A 23,768-nucleotide genomic window follows, 5' to 3' on the forward strand; every position below is an offset into this window, starting at 1 on the left:
TGTAAACAGTCACAAATTTTTACTTAAAGCCTCTGCTTTTCTCCTTTTGCAGAATCTGTGAAGATAAATATCAACCAGTGCCTGACGTGGGTCTGGTAAGCATAGAAGACAGGTTCAAGGAGAAGCAGTGCTAACGGATTATTCAAAGCCAGTGGGAAGATGAGCTAACAACTCAGAAAGAATGGCAACTCAAGCTTACAAAAAAGGAGGGAGCAGGTCTGTGTTTTTTTTGCCTTAAGCATATGATTCACAAACTGGCTGAGATTTCAAGACTTACTTCTAACAAACAAGAACAAAGTGCCTCTAGAACATCCCTACCACAGTCCGAATAAGCTCCATACCAGGAATACTGAGTCTTCACATTTGCGGTGGTGGAGAAACTGTTACAACACAAGTTACAAATTAAATGTACAGGGACACTGTTGAAATCATCACAAGAAAAAATATAAATCTAATTCTCTGGTAGAATTCCTCCCACCTTTAATCTCTGGAATATTTATAACGTCCCCAAGTAGCTAAACTAGATCATAGCATCATAGAATTATTTAGGTTGGAAAAGACCCTTAAGATGATCATGTCCAACAATAAACCTAATACTGCCAAGTTCACCAATAAACTATGTCCCTAAGTGACATGCTTAAATATCTTTTAAATACCTCCAGGGATGGCGACTCAACCACTTCCCTGGGCAGCTTATTCCAATGCTTGACAACCCTTTTGGTGAAGAGATTTTACCTAATATCCAATCTAAACCTCCCCTGACACAACTTGAGGCCATTTCCTCTCGTCTATCACTTGCTACTTCAAAGAAGAGACTGGCCCCGACCTCACTACAACCTCCATTCAGGTCGCTGTGGAGAGTGATAAGGCCTCCCCTCAGCCTCCTCTTCTCCAGACTAGACAACCCCAGTCCCTCAGCTGCTCTTCATAAGACTTGTTTTTCAGACCCTTCACCAGCTTTGTTGCCCTTCCCTGGATATGCTCCAGCAACTCAATGTCCCTCATGTACCGAGGGGCCTAAAAAGGAACAGAATATTTGATGTGCGGCCTCACCAGTGCCGAGTACAGGGGCACAATCACTTCCCTGCTCCTGCTGGCCACACTATTCCTGATACAAGCCAGGTTGCTGTTGGCCTTCTTGGCCACCTGGACACGCTGCTGCCTTGCGTTCAGGCAGCTATTGACCAACACCCCAGGTCTTTTTCTGCCGGGCAGCTTTCCAGCCACTCCCCAAGCCTGTAGCATTGCATGAGGTTGTTGTGACCCAAGTGCAGGACCCGGCACTTGGCCTTGTTGAACCTTGTACAATTGGCCTCGGCCCATCAATCCACAGCCTGCTCAGGTCCCTCTGCAGAGCCTTCCTACCCTCCAGCAGTTTTGACACTCCCACCCAATTTGGTGTTGTCTGCAAACTTACTGCGGGTGCACTCAATCCCCTCATCCAGATCATTGATAAAGATATTAAACAGAACGGGCCCCAGTACTGAGCCCTGGGGAACACCACTTGTGACCAGCCACCCACTAGATTGAACTCCATTCACCACAACTCTTTGGGCCTGGCCATCCAGCTAGTTTGGTTTTTTTCTTTTTTAGCCAGTGAAGAGTACATCCATCCAAACCACTAAGTGGGTCACCTTGTTATAGAAGGAGATCAGGTTAGTCAAGCAGGACCTGCCTTTCATAAACCCATACCAACTGGGCTTGATCACCTGGTTGTCCTGTATGTGCCATACAGGAAGGTTGCTCCACAACTTTCACCAGGACTGAGGTCGGACTGGCAGGCCTGTAGCTCCCTGGATCCTCTTTCCAGCCTTTCTTGTAGATGAGCATCACATTTGCTAACCTCCAGCCAACTGGGACACCACCGGTTAGCCACGACTGCTGATAAATGACTGAACGATGCTTCGTCTTTCTGCTGTATGGTCAGTTGTTTCCTTTGTCTTCTCACAGTTTGATTGCTTGAAAGGATGAGACTGAGTACCAGAAGACCGGAGACGTGTGAACACAAAGGGCATATGCTTCCTCACTGATATTTCACAGTATCACTGGAAGCCAAAGGCAGCTTTTTAATATGTAGTTGGAGCTGCAACCTAATCTTTTCAGTCTCTCGGCACCTCTGTGGACAGTCCAGGTAGTATTTTCATTTCACAACTCTGGATTCTATTTACATATAAGCAAGAAAACAGTTACTAAGGAAAGGATAGTCAGAAACTCTTAAAAAATTTAACTTTCTGATTAAGTTTAGTCCTCACAGTCTTCAAAAAAGTTGAACTTATCTTTCAAGTCCAAATATGCTTTCATTGTAATCAAAAACAGTTTTAAAATTATTTTATTCAAACTTACAGGAAACTTAAAAAGGTCTTTTTGTATAAGGATTTCAGAGATAACATAAATTCTTAGCTATTCATGGTGAGGTGAGCCAAGACTTTCCGGGATTCTTGGAAAAACTGATTAAGCATTGCCAGATAAGAAATTCTTCAAAGGATTTAAACAACAACTGACACATAAGTGACTTCTTATTTTAAAAAGTGGTGGTCAGTACTAAAATAACCTTTTTGCATACATTTTGTTGTTTATATACATCTAAATAAAAACTTCTGCAAATTAACATATTTTAAATGTTAATTTAAATGAGCATCTCTAATGAAAAGGTTTTTTAACTATAGACTATATAGATAGACTATATACAGGTATATGTAACTATATGCATCCACAGTTTTGTGAAAACATCGTATTTATATATGTTTTTTGTAAACTAGGCCACTAATTCTTTCTGTACATTAAACTAATTTTAAATGAAAAAGAAAAAAAAAGAGTAAAAGAAGATTAGATATTGTTCTCATCTGGTTGAGAGCCTAGAAAAAGGCCATCTTTACATTTCCTACCATTGGTGACATGGGGATCTCCTTCAGAAAATTTACCTAGCAGTTGTATAACTTAAGCAAAAAAAAAATCACAATCTAATTGTTTAATCTGCAGTTCGCACATGAAACTCCAGTCAAGCATTCAAAATAACCACAAGAATAATAACAAACCACATGAAAACATTTATTTTTAATATCACAAAAACTTCAGAAGAAACCCATAAACCTTCCAGTCAGAAAAACATATTCTAGAGTTTGTAATTAGAACTTGTGGTTGGTATGGCAAAGAACTGCCACTTAACAAGACAAAGCTAAATTTTTCTGTGTTTAATTAACCTGAAAACTGAAAAAAAAACCCAGCTCAAACAACAAAACAACCCCCCCACTCCCCAGTCTTTAGGTATGCAAGAATCCAGAGGTCTTTTTCCACTGAATTCTCTACAGAGTTACTGTTTTCCTGTCCTAATCTCTCCTGCTTTCTGTCACTATTTAAGCAAACTTATCTCAGTGGTGCAAGCACTACCCACTAATATGCCTATTCAGCAGTTTGTTTGTTTTTTTTTAAAGATGGCATTTCCTGTGGCATTGATGCCTGCCTAGTTAATTCTGAAATTAAAAGTAAATTAGTAATTACCATCCACAACTAGTTACTTTGATATGAACGGTATACACACACACACTACTGAGTTGGATGTAGTGAACATCCACAAGCAGATAACACCACATTAAACAGCTTAAAAATTAAATAGGACTCATCTTTAGAAAAGTGCAAAGAAAATAATGGCTTAGCCTATGCCTAAATCAGTCCTAATACCATGTGATTTTTCGAATATCCCTTTCTGGATTCATAGATCTATCAACAAACTTAATAAAGTACCCTGCAACAGTTGCCGGTTTTGCTTGATTAGTTCATTGCCTTTTTTTTTTAACAAAAATAAATGTTTAAAACCTCTCCAAGAGCACTAGACACATGATTCTCACACAAGACAACTCTTTGTGCCACCACATCCCCCCCCAAAATACTGTGATGGAGTACGTATAAGTAAAAGCTGCCTTCTCACACAAAGATTGCTTCATAGATTCTCCAGGGTATCTCTCTTAGCCAAGAGTATTTGCTCCTAGCTATCATTTCAACTGTCTCATCACTTGTGTTTGAGCAACAGATGCAATGTTGCAATTACTTTCTTCAAACGTAGTCAGGGCAAGTTTCTCATAGGCCTCCCCCAATGTTGTACCTATACACATATACGCTGACACACATACATTAAAGCAGAAATGTTGAAGTCTCAGCTGGGGAATTGAGAAGCCTGTCTCTGTTCATCCTGTAGCCCAAATATGAAAGGCTTTAACAAACGTGGTTGACATAGCAGCTGGCCCTCTTTACCAGTCCATCTCAACACATGCAGAGATATACATGTGCACAGGCACACTTGCAAAGTATGCTTACACGTTTTAAAAGGATGTCTAAGAAGTAAAATTCCTTTTCTTAAATGTGTTATGGAATATTAAAGTTTTGAAGTATTATCTCCTTCAGAGTTTGCTTAAGACAGTTACATGGACAGAGATCATCTGCTTATACCTTACGGCTTAAAAAAAATAACAACTCAAGGCATTGCTTGATAATCAATAGAATAGACATAATGCTATACAAAGAAAGATGTTCAAGTATAGGTGAAAAACACTACTTTCTTTTGACTTTCTTTCTACCCTGCACAATAGGGATTGTCTACCAAAATAATGATGTCTTCCTGCAATTGCTGAAATGTAGTCTTTGGCCAAAATGCACTCTCTCGGCTCAGATCTCACTTAATATTTAAGCTATGTGAATAATATTTAAGACACTGCTGATAGGTCAATTTAGTTGCATAAGTTTGTAGCAGCGCCGCCGCTACCGGTAAAAATGCAATTGCTAATCCCCAGGTAAACAGTGAGTTTTGACCTTCGTAAGCAACGTTCTTCCCTGTAACTACCCAGGCTAAGGGTGTCACAGATTAATGATTAACAGTCATGTCAACACACAGCAAGGAAAAGCTCTCTTGTTTGAAAACAGAAGTATCAACACAACAGTAGTTCTGTTGTGGTAAAACTGCACCCTTTCTTTCGACTTTCAATGAAACTAGCTGCACTGTGGCTAAAGGCATTGGAATGGAACTATTAAAAATCTGTGAAAAGAAGTGAATAATCACATTTCTTCTCCTTTATTAGTATTACCCATTTCAATAAGAGGGCCTAGACCCTCTGTTTGTGGCCCTCCCCTGCAGCTGTCAGAGTGGTTCAAACCTGTCAGATAGCATACAAATATATAGGAAAAGCAGCCAAGAAGGTGCCTTTAGGCACATTTAGGCCTTTCAGCACATCTCAAAATGTCTCTTCTGCTCCAGGCTGGGAGTCTCTCAGAATCATTAGCCCATGAATGAATGAATTTGAATAAGACATCACCTGCTTTGAAGACTACGATAGCTCGATAAGGTTCAGAATAGGAATTGATAGAGGAAGGACACCTAATCTGCCTGAAAAAATGTAACTCTTATTCTTGTCAACTGGGAAATACAGATGTTATAACATCTGATAAATTTCTGTAGGCACAACCATTTCATTTGTGAATTGACTCAAAAATAATCCTGTACATAACTGGTCTCTCTAACTACTCTTGGGGGGAGGGGTAGTGTGAATATTATTTTCATTTGAATCTGTATATTGCTTGTACTATAAAGTGAATACTAAAGGTGCTCTAGAATACTTTCCAAAAGGAGCAGGCGAGTAAGCAACATATTGCACTCAGAACATTTGGTTGAAATTTACACTATAAGCCAGAAGTATTCTTACACTCTTCTGAAATGCGAGAGTTTCTTTCTTGATCAACCAAGGGATACATTATAGTTCTGATTTTCCACGCAAGGAAGAGGAAACAGCATGATGCTGTCTGCTAAAACCTAGAGAAACTCAGTGCATGCTGCTTTTGGAGACTGGGACATGACACAGCAAGTATAAGCATCTGCACAAGTAAACAGCTTCCATGGCTATTTAAGCTTATAAGTTATTTGGCAGTGAAGAAATTAAAAGTGCACCAAAGTTGCAAGTGAAAAATAATTACACATATTTTCTTAAGATAGGCAGCTGAAACAGGAATTGGTTGATGACTAAGTCAACAAAGAGTACCCTCCAAGGTTTGCCTGCTTGAGTCCCTGCAAAGTGAAGTGAACAATACGCTGTAATGAATGTTACATAGACAATGCAAAAAATCATGGAATTGTAGGAGAGAGATGATGTGCTACACTAACAATTCTTCATACAGTGGTGAACAGAAATAAACACTGAGCAGAAATAAAAAGTTTCACAGCTGCCCTTTCTTCCTATCTAGGTCTAGGCCACATGAGAAGCACTTGTAAAGCATAAAAGAGAATCTTCTCTTGATCTCTAATCTTTAAGGAGATAAACAGTGGTATTCATTAACATAGCATGAATTATTTTCCTTAGTACAGGAACAAACAGAAAAGTCTGTCATTTTCCAGCTAGTTATTTCTCATAATGACACAAATATTTAACTTGCCAGGTATGACAATTATTGTGGAGAGTGGGAAGAACAATATGGTTATTGTATCTAAATATTTATCCACTGTGACACTTACAAGTCAAAGCAAAACTGATGTCAAAGGAAGGGAGTGCAAACTGGATTCAAGCAAACAGTGATGGCTTTTCACTGATACAGGTTAAGCAGATTTTGTAAAGTAACCATGCAAAGAAGTCAGTCAAGCTTCCAGTAAATGATTTGCACCCAAAGTTTAATCAACACATGGGTCTTCACCCAAAGTTTCTGTGCCTTTTGGAACATTTACCTGTCAGCATGATTCTAAAAATCTCTGCAGGCTACTGTGAATGTCCTCTTGCTTTACTCAAGCTTGATTACAAAGAAAGAAAACACAAGAGGTTATAAGTTTAAAACATATGCTTAACTAGGAACACACTGAAAGGTACTTTCAACTGATAAGTTTTTTCTCTGCTTAATCTATTATAGAGTAATTGCCCTACTTACTTAGAGGAATCTGCTCTCTATGCCTTCAAGATTTTAGTGACAAATGGAATACCTCATTGAATATGAGTCTGCAGTGGGCCCTGGCAGTCAAAAGGGCCAACTGTGTCCTGGGGTGCATCAAGCACAGCACAGCTAGCCAGTCGAGGGAGGTGACTGTCCCACTCCACACTGCACTGGTGCAGCCTCACCACAAGTACTGCAGGTTTGGGCGCCTCAGTAGAGGGACATCAAACTATGAGACTATGTCTAGAGGGTGGCCAGGATGGTGAAAGATCTCAAGGGCAAGACCTCTGCTGCAAAAGCAGCTGAGGTCACTAGGTTTGTTCAGCTTAGTGAAGGCTGAGTGGGGACCTCATCACAGCCTACAACGTCCTCAATGGGGACAGTGGAGGGGGAGGTGCTGATCTCCTGTCTCTGGTAACCAGCAATGGGACATGAGGAAATGGAGTGAAGCTGCATTATGGGAAGTTCAGACTGGACATTAGGAAAAGGTTCTTCATAGAGAGGGCGGTGAGATGCTGGAACAGGCTCCCCAGGGAAGCACCAAGCCTGTCAGAATTCAAGGAGCATCTGGATGAAGCTGTCAATCATATGATTTGTTTTTAGTTAGTCCTGTGAGAAGCAGGGAGTTGGACTCAGTGATCCTTATGGGTCCATTCCAACTTGACATATTCTATCATTCTATGTTCCAGTTCTGCAGGAAGTGCCATATAATGACCAAAGTTTCCATCTGATCCTAATGCCAATAGATCAAGGCAAGTTAGTGTTTACTATTCCTTCTTTATTCATGTCAGGTGCTTTCTGAAACACTTCAAAACCAAACACCAAACCATCAGGCTATAGTTTAAAGTCAAGAGTATCTACATACTAAAATAGTTCAGTGACTATATTTACACTTAGATACAGAAAGTCAGAAAACTAAGCTGCTCAGTCTGCCCTCTGCTGGCCTCTCTGTATTTCAGTTTTCCCTTTAAAACAAGTCTTTCATTGACAGAAACGATTGAAAACAGTGGCACCATCAAGGCTTATACCAAGCAAATCGGCTGGTGAGGAATACATCAGTACCTTGATTCTCATTTCTGAAGAATGATTCAGTGACTAGCTCTATGTGCAGAGATTAATAGGCCAATGAATACACTTTCTTGGAAACAAATTTTGGATAAATATGCATTCATTTCTAGTAATTTACAAAATACAGCAAAAGAAAAAAGCACACTTCATGCACTTCCCTGTAGAGCAATGTTTCCTTTTTCATGCTACATTACTATAGTCAGGAAGGAAACTGAGAGGAGAAACACTAAAGATACTTCTCTATTGTGCAAACATACCTTAAAGCTACTGCAGACATGCTCATCTTCCTTGCACCTTGAGATCAATGTCATGCTCATCTTAGATACACTCTTTCTGCAAGAACAGTATATAGTGGCATATTTTAAAAAATTATTACTAGGACTTTATTTTAAATGACATATTCTCAAAGGGTTTGGCCTTGCCTCTTAAAACCAACACAGACATCTCTACTAAGCTCTGTTATTTGAAAAAATGAGAAGTTTCTTAAACTTAACGTAGTACACAAAAAGGGAAGGATCAGAATGTTTGAATTACTTTGGAAGGGTTATCAAAACCATATTAATGTCATTTTATTGGACTGTTACTTTGCTAATACTTGGAAACTTTAAGGAAAATGAAAAACCATCATCATCATAAGCATACAAACAAGAACATACACTGAACAACCATTTTTCCATTTTTCTTACTTACAGAGTACTATGTGACTATTCACGTGTAATTCAATACCTCTTTAAACAAAAAAAATAGACATGGAAACCGCAGCCTACAAACAGGTATTGGGGAACAGGAAACCATAGGTCTAGGACACTTTGCAAATTGATAATGCCTGAATGCTTATTAGCAATCTTCAGGGTAAAGGAAATAATAGTTATCTATTTCTGATCCATGATGCATTTTAGTACTAGGTAAGAATCTTTCCTAATCTGGAAAACACAGAATATTAAGAGCAGGTGTGCTCAATCCCACTGTCTCTGCCACTGATGAAGATATCAAATAGCACTTGTCCCAGTACAGACCCCTGAGGGACACCACTCATCACTGGTCTCCATCTGGACATTGAGCCATTGACCACTACTCTCTGGGATGCGACCATCCAACCAATTCCTTATCCATCAAATAGTCCATCCATCAAACCCATACCTCTCCAATTTATAGAGAAGGTAGATGACAAGTGTCCTAACCCTGTAAAGGATGGTCTCTTGCTATGCTATGATCTTGGAAATCACTCTGACGCAGTCACAGCAGTTCCATTCAAATTCCCCCCACGGTCAGAGTCAGAATACCTTTTTAGAATAAAGAGCACCTAACCTGCAGTAACATTCAATGTCAACTTACAATCCTGCATTCAAGTTATATAGGATCATCCAATTGTGTGAGGCAGAGGGCCACGCAAATAACACCACCAACACTACTACATGATTTAAAGAATATTTGCTCTTGATCTACCACAATAAACAGTTTTGTGTGTTACTGAAAAGTGCAGCTTGGTTAAATGCCAGAATAGAGCCTGTCTCTCATGACAATTAATCTCCTGCATTCTTTTCTAGCTTCTGTAGCTCTATGGACTGCAAGAGGTCTGGAAACACATCAAAGAGGATTTTGACCACGTAGACATTACATTCTTTGATAAGCAAGTCAATGATGTGCATTCTTGCGAATACTTAAGACAGTACTTCTACATTTTAGGAAAGGAGGGGAAAAATATCATTACCAACAATGGAGGCCTAAAAGACCTAGTTAAAAACAAAGACAAAACCAGTTAAATAAAAAACAAATCATAATATGACCTACCAGTTCAGTAACCTATAGATCTTTTAGTGTCACTTTACCTGATTGCCTGCTTGGCAGGAGGACTCCTTGTAACACGGCTCTCTTCTGCCAAAAGGCAACACTGGGATACTTTTCAGCTCTTCGGTCACCAAAGCTGGTAAATGTGTATCCTGTCATGTCTTCTACATCTCAGCTGTGCCTATTCCTATGCAAAGTTTTTAATTCTATGATACAGGTTTTCATACCCTTGAAGCAGAGTGCTTGTGAAAGATACTGGATTGTCTAGCTGAGAGCACTAAATTCTCCATAAAAGTCTTATAGAAAGGATTATAGAAATTAAGCTTCCCAGTGGCTGTTCCTGGTCTTGCCCAGTTTCAGCTAACATACAGGTAGATTAACCTTACTTCAATTAACCCGTTGTCTAAAACTGCCAGGATAAACTGGGTGGTAGCGAAGGGGCTTGCAATGAGTACTCCTGACAGAAAGAGACCAACTCATCTGACCAGCTGCAATTGGTCATTGTGCCACCGTCATTTACTATATGCTTTATTTCCACCACTTTCACAGAAACTAAAATAATGCACAACATTTTCAGTGGATTTTAGCATGGAAAAAGTAATCCAGGACAAAAACTCAATGGAAAATTGAGAAGTCATGTAAGAACAGCCAAGAAAGCAAAAAATAAAAAAGTAAAATCAGTTTCAAACCTACATGTCACCACCACAAGACTATGACATGACCAATCCTAACGGCACCTTTTGCTTTATTTTCCGTCACCTTATTGCCCATATTCCCACATGGAAAAAACACATCAAGCATGACACTTAGTTCCAATAATTCTGAATTAGTTTCCCCCTAACTCACTCTGCAATTGCATATACTTTAATGCAATCAATATGCAACTTTCTGTATCACACAGCCCATAGAAGCATGCGTTCAGACTTTGTTTCTTGGATTATTTGTCATATTTATAATTGTTAACTTTCTAATTCTATTGTATCCAATGGGAATAATTAATTGAAATAAGAGTGTCTACTGTACTTTGTATGGATGGGCATGAGCATGTGGACAAAATGATTAGGTGAAAATAGCACTGAGCACTCACTTTACAGGAGTGAGGTTCTTTCAGGGATTACATGCAGGAAGATTCATTACAAAAAATTTATTTCATAAGGAATACATTGCAGGAAAAGATCCAAAAAAGTCAAATATCCTCACAGCATAATTATAGGTTTATGTGTGACACACAGTTCAATACTTACCAGCAATCACAAAGTCCAAAATATCCACCCTTTTTTTTTTTTCTAACTATGCCTCTTGCAAAGGAAAAGGATACGAAGAAAGTAATTTTCACCAAGCATATCCTACAGGCAGACATTTCCAGCAGACATTAGCATACTACTTTAATTTTTATTTTTGGATTTTTAGTTCTTCAAGAAGGTAGACATATTCATGGTATATAAAAAAAGATGTCAAAAGAAGACATTGAAAAGAATAAAACATAGAAAGTTATATTTTTAATCTGTGAAATTTTTACTTCAAAGCAAATTTGCTTCAACTGTAAGCATAACTGTTTCACATGGTTCATTTTCTGGGCCATTTTATCTATTGCTCCCATCCCCAAATCCCTAAATTCTTCAGGAAGATAGTCAGTGTTTTATTTAATGTGTACAGGCAACCGTTTGTTGTCTCACTTCTGCTAAAGTGGTAGATGTTGCCAAATGGTACAATTACTCTGAATTAAGGAGATAGATGTAACTGCTCTTGTGTCTGAATTCCAGAGATTTCCTTCACAGGCTGATGACTGACAAATCACATCCATCTTTATGTCAACTGACAATGCTGGCAAGCAGGCAGATGTAAAAAAACTGGAATTAGAGCTTGTATTAGCCTTACTGAGATTTGCCTAGTTCAGAAGTTGTAAAGGTTTATTTAACATGGAGAAAAAGTTGCATAGTCTTAGCTTGTTTGTGTTGAACAGAAGTATAATGGACATATTAGTACCCACACAAACGAGAAATGATAAACATTCTATACTTACATACAATAGCACCTTCCAGTGGCTCCAAAAGCAAAACATATCGACGAACTACATGAACACACATACATGCAAAACTGTAGTTGTGTGCCTCAGACATGTAGCCTTTAACTGTGGCCAGCTAAAGAGTAGCATATACAAATGCTGGGCAACACAGAACAACACTGTGGAGCACCAAGTAAAAAAAAATAGAGAACAGTATATCAGATTTTAAATAAGTCTGCAAATTCTCTTGGGCAGAGCAAGATTTAGCTATGCAAACGATGAGAACTTCTTGTAGATTATTAAGGACACTATATAAATTGGTGGGTTTTTCCCCGAGAAGTAATATGGGATTGACAAAAAACTTTGGAAAAATTCATGGTTAACCATTTAAAATTCCAAATTAATCCTCAGCACCCAATCTTGAATATAATTTATCAGTGAGAAACTGGAAATACAGAATGGATATGCCCATTATTGCATAGTAAACTAGATTTGGTAAACAAAATCTCTCCCTACTGTTAAATAAACAGCTTATGAAATTTATTATATCAGAACAAGTCAAAGAAGCAAACTCATTTAGCAAAAACTCTCAACTCAGTATTAACTAAAGGTTTTGTCTTGCAATTAGCATTTTAGTTATGGCAGCAGCTCAACAAACAAGTCCTTGCAGTCTTTAAAAGAAGCACTTACAGAAACTAGAATAAGACAAACTCCCAGAATTCTGACAAGCCCAAATTCTAACAATTTATATTCTCATCAGGCCCTGTAAATCCACCTACTTCATTTCAAACACATACAGTGTGGTTCCATATTTATACACAAGAAAAAAACCACATTCTACTTCTGTTACTTTAAACTTCACGCGACTGCACTTATGCCTTCGAGTTACAAGTCAATATACACTGACGCAGAAACACTTTCTACTTCTTTATTCTATTCACGCAAAGAACAGCATTAATCAGCAAATATTCTGTGTGCAAAATTTGACCTTTCATACTGGAACCTCTACGAGATTGAGAGATCAAAGCTAGTTTTTCATCACAATACTGCTGGCTCAATTAACTTGGGTTTTAGGTTAACCACAATATATCACAGAGCACCTGAAAAAAAAATTTTTGTATATTTTGTGGTGCTGAAGAAGATATCTGAGTTGGGGCAACTTCTAAATGTAAAAAATGTAACTATCTCCAAATTAGGTCAAAGAAAACCTTTTTTCTTTTTTTTTTAAACACAAAATGTTGTTATCACTAAATGTCGGTTCCATCAAAACCTAAAAATCAATGATGTTGAGATGCCATCCTTCATGGAGAATTCATTTATTCACACAAGTTTGTTCTCCTTTCTATCCCTCTGCAAGGCATTGGATTATGCAGTTATCTTAAAATACTGGAAAAAAATAGATGCACCTACAGTTTAAATGTGTTTTAATGAGACTGAGGCTGTGGATTTCACCAGATTACTTAGTATTTTGAGAAATTGCTTTTTTATCTGTGATCTAATTTAGTCTCTCAGAATTTCCTGTTATTTCTTTTCCCCACTCATCTCCACAGTCAGCTTGTTTCCTTCAGTATAACACAGTAAAGGAGAAGATAAAAACCAGTAAGATCTGTGATGTAAATGAAATTAAACGAAAAAACTTTTTGGTTTCTAATGTCTGTGCTCTTACATAGTAAGCTATTGAAATATCTCTCAAAATCTTATAAACCTTATTTCAATCTAATTTGGATGTCACAGCATGCCAGAAAAGTCCTCTGAAAACTGAAAAACTTTCTACTGCAGAAATACAATTTAGCTACTCAGTTATCTCAGTATTGACCAGGACTCATAGCAGCACATTGCTCAGTTATGACTCTTGCTTTCCTCACTCTAAAAGCTAAATATTTAGCCCTTAAATAAAACAACCCATCTCAGCACAGGGAAGACCCCACCTGGAGTGCTGCATCCAGCTCTGGAGCCCTCAGCACAGGACAGACATGGACCTGTTGGAGCAGGTCCAGAGGAAGGCCATGAAAATGATCTGAGGGCTGGGGCACCTCTTCTACGAGGACAGGCTGAGAGAGTTGGGGTTGTTCAGCCTGGAGAAGAGAGGGCTCCAGGAAGACCTTATTATGGCCTGTCAGTACTTAAAGGGGCTGATAAGATTAAGACATACTATTTAACAGGGCCTATAGTGACAGGACAAGGGGTAATAATTTTAAACTAAAGGAGGGTAGATTTGGATTAGATATAAGGAAGAAATTTTTTTACAATGAAGATGGTGAAGCACAGGCACAGGTTGCCCAGAGAGGTGGTTGATGCCCCATCCCTGGAAACATTCAAGGTGAGGCTGGATGGGTCTCTGAGCAACCTGATCTAGTTGAAGATGTCCCTGCTCACTGCAGGGGGGTTGGACTAGATGACCTCTAAAGACCCCTTCCAACCCAAACCATTCTATGATTCCCTTTTAAATTTCATGAAGTTTTCTTGACTTTTCCTTTACAAAGGAGATTGACTTCTCTACGCAAACATTCTGTGCCATTAGTACTAAGTGTTGAAAGAAATGTAGTATGTTAACTTTCAAGTCTTTTAGCTCTACAGTATAAAACCTGGTCACTGCAAAAGACTAAAAGCATCAAAATTAATAGTTTTTCATGTTAATTCAATAAATTAAATATCTTAAATGTCCTTCTCACAGTAACTATTTACTCCTCTATACAAAGAACCCAAGTACTTAACAGTTATCTATGTTGTCAAAACAAGAAGCACCAATCTTCACTGAATTTAACACAAGGCAAGCCGCACTGGATTCTCTATGTTGGCTTTCAAGGTCTCCAGAAACTTTGAAGCCAGTTCATCATCTACCACCCGACCATCACTTGAAAGAGTCACTGTCATGAGTTGATGCTGCTTAAGTTTCTCATTTCCTTCTTCATCTTCCACAATCTTGAGCTCTGGTCTTGCTCGGCCCACGGCCAGGATACAGGCCTGCGGAGGGTTTATAACTGCAGTGAAATCATTGACACCAAACATGCCTAGATTGGAGATGCTAAATGGAAGAGAAAAGAGTTACCAGTAATGTCAGAAATTATATATCCCCTAGAAGAAATCATCTATATTCACTGACTACTATGACCTAATTCCAACCCAGGGCCCAACCCATTAATCTGAATTCAGACTCTCGAGGGTTTGGGATTTTTGTGATTACAACTTAATGCACCTTTTTAAAAGTCCTGATCCTTTACAGTAACATACCGTTGCACTGCACACACTAAAAGCGGAAAGTAGGACAAGAAAGTGATATCTTCAAATAAACTTTGCCTATCCCTGTTCCAAGCCAAATGCCTTTTAAACCAGATCTCAAAACTTTAAGCTACAACTGCTGCTGAGAATCAAGTGATACAATTTTGGCATCAAGGTAATACTCAGGCATGGGAAAACCTCATCATACCTTTCTCCTTTGAACATTTTTCTCTGTGTCACCAAGGGGAAAGTGGGAAAGACTTGGACTCTTTTGTGACAGACTGTCTAAAGTGAAAGCTGGCCCACCATCTCCTCCTTTTTGTTATACAAACTGCAAAGAGTGGGAAAACAGAACCACAAATTCATAGAACAGCTTGTGTTGGAAACAACCTTTAAAGGCCATCTACTCCAATCCCCCCCTGCAATAAGCAGGGACATCTTCAACTAGATCAGGTTGCTCTGAGCCCTATCCAAATCTACCACCTCTTTGGACAACCTGTTCCAGTGTTTCACCACGCTCAGTGTAAAAAATTTCTTCCTTATATCTAGTCCAAATCCACCCTCTCTTAGTTTAAAACCATTACCCCCTTCTCTTATTGCAACAGGCCCTGCTAAAAACTCTGCCCCATCTTTCTTTACAAGCCCCCGTTAAGTACTAAAAGGCTGCAATAAGGTCTCCTCAGACCCTTTTCCTGGCTGAACAACCCCAACTCTCTCAGCCTGTCCTTGTAGGAGAGGTGCTCCAGCCCTCAGATCATTTTCATGGCCCTCCTCTGGACTCGCTCCAACAGGTCCATGTCTGTCCTGTGCTGAGGGCCCCAGAGCTGAATGCAGCACTCCAGGTGGGGTCTCACCAGAGCAGAGTAGAGAGGCAGAATCACCTCCCTCAACCTGCTGGCCACGCTTCTTCTGATGCAGCCCAAGACACAGTTGCTTTTCTGGGCTGTAAGTGCACACTGCTGGCTCATGTCTGGCTTTTTGTCCACCAGTACCCTCAAGTCCTTCTCCTCAGGGCTCCTCTCAATGCTTCATCCCCCAGCCTGTATTGATATTGGGGGTTGCCCCGACCCAACTGCAGGACCTTGCACTTGGTCTTGTTGAACCTCACGAGGTTCACATAGGCCCACTTCTTTGAGCTTGTCCAGGTCCCTCTGGATGACATACTGTCCCTCAATCACGTCAACTGCACCACTCAGCTTGGTATCACCTGCATACTTGCTGAGGGTGTACTTGATCCCACTGTTTATGCCACTAATGAAGATATTAAACAGCACTGGTCCCAATACAGACTCCTGAGGGACACCACTCATCACCAGTCTCCACCTGGACATGGAATCATTGACCGCTACTCTCTAGATGCACCACTGAACAGTCCACCCATCAAATGAATATCCCTCCAGTTTAGAGAGAAGGAAAGGCTGAGAGACTTGGGTTTGTTCAGCCTGGAGAAGACTGAGGGGAGATTTCATCAATACCTATAAATACCTAAAGTGTGGGTGTCAGGACTAGACTCTTTTCAATAGTGCCCAATGATAGGACAATGGGCAATGGCCCAAGTTCGAACACAGGAAGTTCCACCTAAACATGACAAAATACTTCTTTACTCTGAGGGTGACAGGGCAGTGGCACAGGCTGCCCAGGGAGGTTGTGGAGTCTCCTTCCCTGGAGACATTCAGAACCCACCTGGATGCGTTACTGTGCCCCCTGCTCTGGGTGTGCCTGCTCAAGCAGGGGGGTTGGATGAGATGATGTCTGGAAGTCCCTTCCAACCCCTACCATTCTGTGATTCTGTGATTCCGTGATGTGGTAGGGGACTATATCAAAGGCCTTAGAGAAGTCCAGATAGATTACATCAGTGGCTCTTTCCTTGTGCACTGATGTATTTACCCCATCACAGAAGGTCACTAGGTTGGTCAGGCAGGACTTGTCCTTGGTGAAGCCATGTTGGCTGTCTCAAATCACCTCCCTGTGCTCCATGTGCATTAGCATAGCTTCTAGGAGGATCTGTTCCATGATCCTCCCAGGCACAGAGGTGAGGCTGACAGGACGGTAGTTCACAGGGCTCTCCCTTCTACCCTTTTTAAAAATGGGTGCAATGTTTCCCTTTTCCCAGTCCCTGGGGACTTCACCTGACTGCCATGGCTTTTCACATACTGTGGAGAGTGGCTTGGCAACTACATCAGCCAGTTCCCTCAGGACTCTTGGATGCATCTCGTCAGGTCCCATTGACTTATGTATATTCAGGTTCCTCAGGTAGTCTTGAACCTGATCTTCTCTGAAAGTGGGAGGGACTTTCCTCCCCCAGCCCTGCCTTGAGGTCCATCTACTTGAAAGGTGTGGGAAGAGAGATTGCCAGTGAAGACTGAGCCATAATGTTGTTGAGCACCCCAGCCTTCTCCTTTTCCATTTTTATCAGTTTGCCAGTCTTTCTCATCATGTGCGGTACACTGATATTTCTTTTCTGGCTGACATACCTGTAGAAGCCCTTCTTATTATTCTTTGCATCCCTTGCCAAGTTCAGCTCCAGCCACACCCTGGCCTTCTTGACCCCATCCCTCCACAACTGGGCAGCGTCCTATACTCTTCCCAGGATATCTGTCCCTGCTTCCACTGCCTGTGCATTTCCTTCTTGTCCTTTAGTTTGACCAGCAGGTCAACTTACCCATGTTGGTCTCTTGCTTTCCTTTCCTGACTTCTTACACCTGGGGATCAAGAGCTCTTGTGCTCTATGGAAAACATCCTTAAAGATCTACCTGTTCTGTTCTCCTCCCTTGACCCTGAGGGCAGTTTCCCAGGGGGTCCTATTGACCTACTCCTTGAACTGCTGGAAGTTTGCATTCAGGGTCCTGACTTTACTCTTCATCTGACCCATATCTCTCAGGGCTGCAAACTCCACCAGTGCATGTTCCCTGCAGCCCAGGCTGCCTCCAGTCTTGACGTCACCAGTTAGCTCACCTGCATTGGTGACCATCAGGTCCAGTATCGCATCCCCTCTGGTAGGGCTGTCTGTGACCTGGCTTAAGAAGGTATCCTCAGTGCATTCCAGGAATCTCCTGGATTGCTTACAGGTTGCTGTGCTACTTTTCCAGCAGATATTGGGGTGGCTGAAGTGCCCCAGCAGGATGAAAGCCTGCGAGCACAATGCCTTCTCTAGCTGGAGTAAGGAGGCTTTGTCAATATGCTCCCCTTGGTCAGGTGGCCTGTAGTAGACACCAACCACAAGGTTCCCTTTGTTGCCTCCGTCTCTGACTGTTACTCGTAAGCTTTCACCTACTTATGGCTATTCTTCAGAGACAGCTCTTCACACTCTATCCATTTCTCAAAGTAGAGGGCAACCCTTCCACCTCTCCTTCCTTGCCTGTCCCTTCTGAACAGCCTGTCGCCATCAATAGCTGCACTCTAGTCATAGGATTCTTTTTCAGTGAAAATGAATTCGATGATTGGAAAGTAAGAAAGTACCATCCATCCACATCATCTATGGACTGGCCTTCCACATCCAGAGCCCCATACCTGTTGTACAGAGGCAGCTGGAAAGGCGAGGTAGGCAAGACAGTGGTTTGCCTGCTGCCCCAAGTGTGGACTTGCCTCCATTCACTCCTTTCCTTTAGGCTACAGCCTTCAGCCCAGCAGGGGGAGGACATAGGATCCCCTTGATCTTGGGTATTACCTGGTGGCTCTTCCTGTTTCTGTCTCAGGGAGGGCAGAGCACGGTTCCACTCTTTCTCAGACTCCCTGATGCTCCTTAACCTTTCTACTTCCTCCTGTAGCTCTGCCACCAGGCTGAGCAGGTCATCCACCTGGTCACACCTCACACAGCTTCCATCTGTTACCAGTTAAATGCCCACAGTTATTCACACTCGGGACATTTGTGTTGATGAGGACATCCAAGCCTCCACTAATGCATTTCCATATGCTTTTTCTGCTGAAAGGCTTAGAGATTTTTGTTTGACCACTCCTCCAGCATGAGAGCCACATACACCAGACGGTTGCAACCGGGGTACATTAATATACATTAAAGCAATATTTCTGCAGAAGTCTGTAGTATGACTCTCATAAAAAAATTATCTATTCTGGAAGATATGACTAACGTAAGGATTCAGAATTAGCTTTTAAAAATATTGACAAAAAGTGAGCTAAACTAAAGTTTATATAACAAAAAATGTTGCTTGATGATACTGTGTCATAAAATATATTAAGTTTTAGAAACTTGGGGATTGTAAAAAATCATCTAAGAAATTAACTGTGTAACTGTGTCACTACTTTTACGCTAGTGTTTTACACATGCCATTTACTTCTCGTCACTGAGTTCACTAGCTCTTTTTGCAGAGTACATTTTATAGAAAAAAAATTTACTAAATATAGGCTACTATTTAAAACCGATATACTGTTTTTAAATATTTCAGTTAAAAGTAAACTCTCAGACTTAACACCACAACTTTGCTGTAACTTTTTTTCTCCTCTAGAGAGATTCCTCCAAAGATTGAACTGGGGACAAGCTGGATGTCACTGTCTGCTGCCACACCTCTGGTAAACAACTCCTTTTAAAATATTTATTTTAAAACTATTATCAATGGGTTTTCCTAACTACAGAATGTAATTTTTAAAAAAAACAAAACAAAACAAAAAAACCCATCAACAACCAAAGCACAAGACCCAACATTCTTCTGCAATTGGGAAAAATTAGGTGCAAAAATAAAAGTCAGATCAGTCTTGGTACGAAAAGCATGAATTTCACACCAGGATCAGATGAAATAAGCTTGTACCAAGATAATTGTTTCCCCCTGATATAGGACACTTGGCTTAGGTTTGGCCCTCAGAATCATCCCATGGAGTTTCATCCTAAAAGGTGCAAGATTTATAAAGGCAGTGCATTAACACACAGCAGAATAGCTGATGATAAACAAGTTCTGAACCCACACTACATGTATTAAATGCTGCTAGAGAGTTTTACCTAAAAGATCCCCCCTGGTACTCTTCCGGTAACAGTTTTCCATCTCTTGCTTTCTTTGCTAGCGCCTAAGGAAAATGAAAGAAGAAAAGTAGAGAAGAAAGAAATTAGTGTTGTAAAAGACTAATTCTTTTTACTTCAGTAAAACATTAAGTACCATACAGTCATTAAAAAGTCATCTGCTTTTGGATTTAGGGAAGCACCTCAGCAACATTGTTGTTGTAACTACAATGATTTGGCAAAGAGACTAGGACACAAAATTTCATTTTCCCAATGATATTAGCTGTTCAGTAAAAGCTGTTCTCTCATATATCTTGCTGCAGTTTTCACAATGGAAACTCCATTCTCCCTTAGTGTTTTTATACAATAAAAATATCTAGCTAAACACTGATGAGACAAATTCACACTGCCCTTAACATATTTGTTCAAAGAAACTGCCATGTACCACTTCAGAACTTTCTAGCAGATTGAATTTGTTTCTTCCAGTTAAGCATTCAACTACCTTGAAGGCCATCCATCCTGTGACGTCCGTTTCATTTGTGAGACTTTTCTACTTCTAAATGACAGAAGAAACTGTTCACACACATTTTGTTCAAGATACAGCCCAAAAAGTTCATACTGTGTTCTAAGATAAGATCACAGAGAAAAAGAACCTTATCCCCACCTAGGATGTTTCTAGTTCAGAGGTCTCCTTAGATGGTAGCAGAGGGAATCAGGATGAATAATTCTTACAGTAGTTGTCACATAAGGAAGAAAGGACTGTGTGGACCTCAGGAGAAATGGCACTCATTGGTGGGTCAAGAGCCAGTTGTTCAGCCACCAACCCATCCCTAACACCCTGTAAATACCCAGTGGAAATGTGTTGGATGACCTCTCCATTAGCACCAACCTTTTCAAAACAAGAAGCTCTTCAACTCACAGCAGAGACTGAAGCAGGAATATATGCAGGACAAATGATCTATCCTATTCATGCAGAATACATTTAGTGGTTTTGGCTTGTAGCATATTTATTCCACAGGTGGAAAAGCACATAGAAAAATGTCACATTGTGACAATTGCAGCATTATGACATTTTAAGACAAAAGTAACTGTTTCCAAAAGCAGTCAGGGGAGCAGACTCAGATCTGCTTCTGGGAAGACTGGTAAAAACAACAGTCTCTTTATACTTCCCTTCTTCTGGTAAAAACAATAAAACTAATGATAGTTTCCAATCATTTAATTATGTTAAGGAAATTTCAGTGGAAGTGAATAAAAAAAAACCAAACCAAAAATCTACTTTATCACAACATGAAAAGAGTGATAAATCACATTCATAAAACTTTCTTGGAGAAGGTTTTTTTTTAATTTCTAGACTGTTTTCCAGGAATTGCCTGTTCTGCTTTCCACAGATTTCTACATGTGTTCTATGAATATCATGTCAAACACTTGATTCAACCTACCAGGAGGTAATTTCTATGAAACCTCACCCCTGCCTTTAAGGGCCATGGTCAATAAGTGGAAACTATGAATTGACTTCTTTTTGTTTGCACATGGGTGGAGGTAGAGTCATTACAAGAAACTTCACACAGATAATAAGTTGATTAGCAGTTGTAGTTGTGACATGCCTTAATCCCCTTTTATCTTGGTCATGGTAAACAGCCACCTTCCCTGTATACACTTCTAAACATCTTTCAGGCAAGGGTTCTGAAAGGTCACGGTAGTTTAACGACTGCAGTGACTTCAGCTTAGAACTAAACACCAAGAAGTTTAAGAGAATCTCATTCAATGAATCACCCACTAAATAATTCAAGCCTACACCAAGTTTTACAAAACTGACGCCCTTATTATGAAATTAAAAGTTAAAAGGACACAATGAATTTTATTTTAAGCTTTTATTAATCTCTGAATAATTAGTGAACCAGAAGAGAATAGCCATGGGAACAGCATTCACACAATAGGGTTAATTTGAGTGTAATGCATACATGCAATTGCATTAGTTGAAAAATGAAAATATGGTGTTAGGATGCACATGACCTGGAAGGAAGTTAAAATTGACATACAGCAGAAGGGGACATATAAGCAATCTGCATGAAGAAAGCACCTGCCAAACTACAGGGAGACTGGTAAAGAAGCAGCTGCAGTTTCAATTTGTGCCTCCCACATTTGCCTGTCAGGTACATATTTATTTCAATAGTTCAGTGAAGAAGTTGAAGAGCAAAATTACGTTGGTGTGGACACCTGCAATCGATGTGATCCAATGACTTTTATATTGAGTAGTGTGACCTATGTTACACACATTCCATTTGAAACGAAAGGAAAATGCTTACTTTATCATAGCCCTATTAAACTTAATGTAAGCGTACATTCCCACCATGGGAACTGCAGGACACTAATTTATGGTAAGAGAGCTTTGTAATAACTGCATCATAGTATCACAGGTATTGGGGATAATAATGAAAGCACAACCTATACTGCTTATAATGCTTTTATTGTCATTCCATCACTAATCACAGAATAATATAACAAGCTCAGCTGACCTTGATCCTTGGCTGGTTATTATAATAGTGAAATGATTTGCTTTCACAACACATTCAACATGAAGTAAGCATATCGACTGGAAAAATCTTTAAAACATCCAGTTATGAATGTTTTGTGGCATGACTCTTAACGCCTTTTTCTGCTACAACTTTTTTTGTTGTTCCCCTCCACCAACACAGACTATTATGATTTCTGTCATTTTTGGTAAGACAAAAGTTTACAAAATGCAGCTTGTGTCTGCCTTTGGCACTCACTAAATGACAAAAAAAGGCTTGTGTTGGGACATTTCATCATTCATTGTATTTTTGCCTGCCACAAAATACATCTGTGGCTGGCAGCAACTGCTACAGATTCAAGTCACTAACTGGCACTTGATTTATGCAAAATATTGCTCATTAGTCTGAGGAGTTGAATGTTACCTTTCAGGTGACATTCCCAACTGAACTGCCTACTGAAAAAATGCAGACAGAAATAAGTACCAGAATAAAACTGCACAGAATAACACAAGCAGCTACAAGCAAATTTCTAAGCACAGGGGAAAAAAACCCTCCCAAATAAACAAAATCTCAAACCCAGAGAATGGAAATACTAAAGAAATTAACACTATCTAGCTTTCTCATGAGGATTAAAGAAATACAATTATATTACATTGCAGAATTCTGTACAGGTTTATTTTTTAAATAGTCTACCCAGCACTCAACTAAACAACATAATGGCTAAGTGACTGTTAATTAAAAATGAACAGGGTTGCAAAATTAATTATAACTTTGAAGTCTAAGAAATGCTGAAATTTCTTTAGATCCATTTTGAAACTGCCTTTGTTATTATTGATGTGTATCTGGGTCATGATACATTTTCTGCTACAAAAAACTATATAGTTACTATATTCCTCGGCCTACTGTACATTTAAGACCTACCTTTGCAGAGGCAGCAATTTCCTTTATTCCCTTGGCAGCAACGTCTTTTATGATTGGTGTAATGAGACCTCGGTCTGTTGCCACAGCAATAGAAATGTCAATGGACTCCAGCTGCCTGCAGGCTTCTCCATCCCAGGTTACATTCACATCTGGCATTTGCTGCAGGCGGCAGAAGAGAAAGAGTGTAAAAGACAGCTGTTAAAAGAACAATGGTGCAATCAATTACGAAGAAAAAGGAAAATCCTTTAAGATACATAGCTACATATAGGCATTTGCCAAATTAATGAGTGCATCACAGACTGCTGTCTGTAAGTGAATGCAAAAGAACAGGTCACAACTGTCATCAGGACCCCCAAGAGCAAGACAAAGGAAAAGAAAAAAATCACTGTGAGGATCTAAGAATGGA

At 39.8% G+C, this 23,768-nt stretch overlaps 1 protein-coding gene across 2 annotated transcripts in view; it reads right to left on the minus strand.

Moving 5' to 3' along the window:
• Window positions 1-11,134: 11,134 nt before the first annotated feature.
• The window catches only part of PDHX (pyruvate dehydrogenase complex component X), a 49,510-nt gene continuing 36,876 nt past the window's right edge, over window positions 11,135-23,768 (minus strand). For both annotated transcript variants that reach the window (XM_075094374.1, XM_075094373.1), the window contains exons 9-11: window positions 23,363-23,521; window positions 19,932-19,996; window positions 11,135-14,786 (exon numbers count right to left, since the gene is read on the minus strand). In XM_075094374.1, coding sequence (XP_074950475.1) covers window positions 14,522-14,786; window positions 19,932-19,996; window positions 23,363-23,521 — 489 coding nt within the window. In that variant the 3' untranslated portion in view covers window positions 11,135-14,521. The remainder of the gene's footprint in view (window positions 14,787-19,931; window positions 19,997-23,362; window positions 23,522-23,768) is intronic.

This window comes from Phalacrocorax aristotelis, chromosome 5 (genome assembly GCF_949628215.1).
Source record: "Phalacrocorax aristotelis chromosome 5, bGulAri2.1, whole genome shotgun sequence".
NCBI classification, from domain to species: Eukaryota; Metazoa; Chordata; class Aves; order Suliformes; family Phalacrocoracidae; genus Phalacrocorax; species Phalacrocorax aristotelis.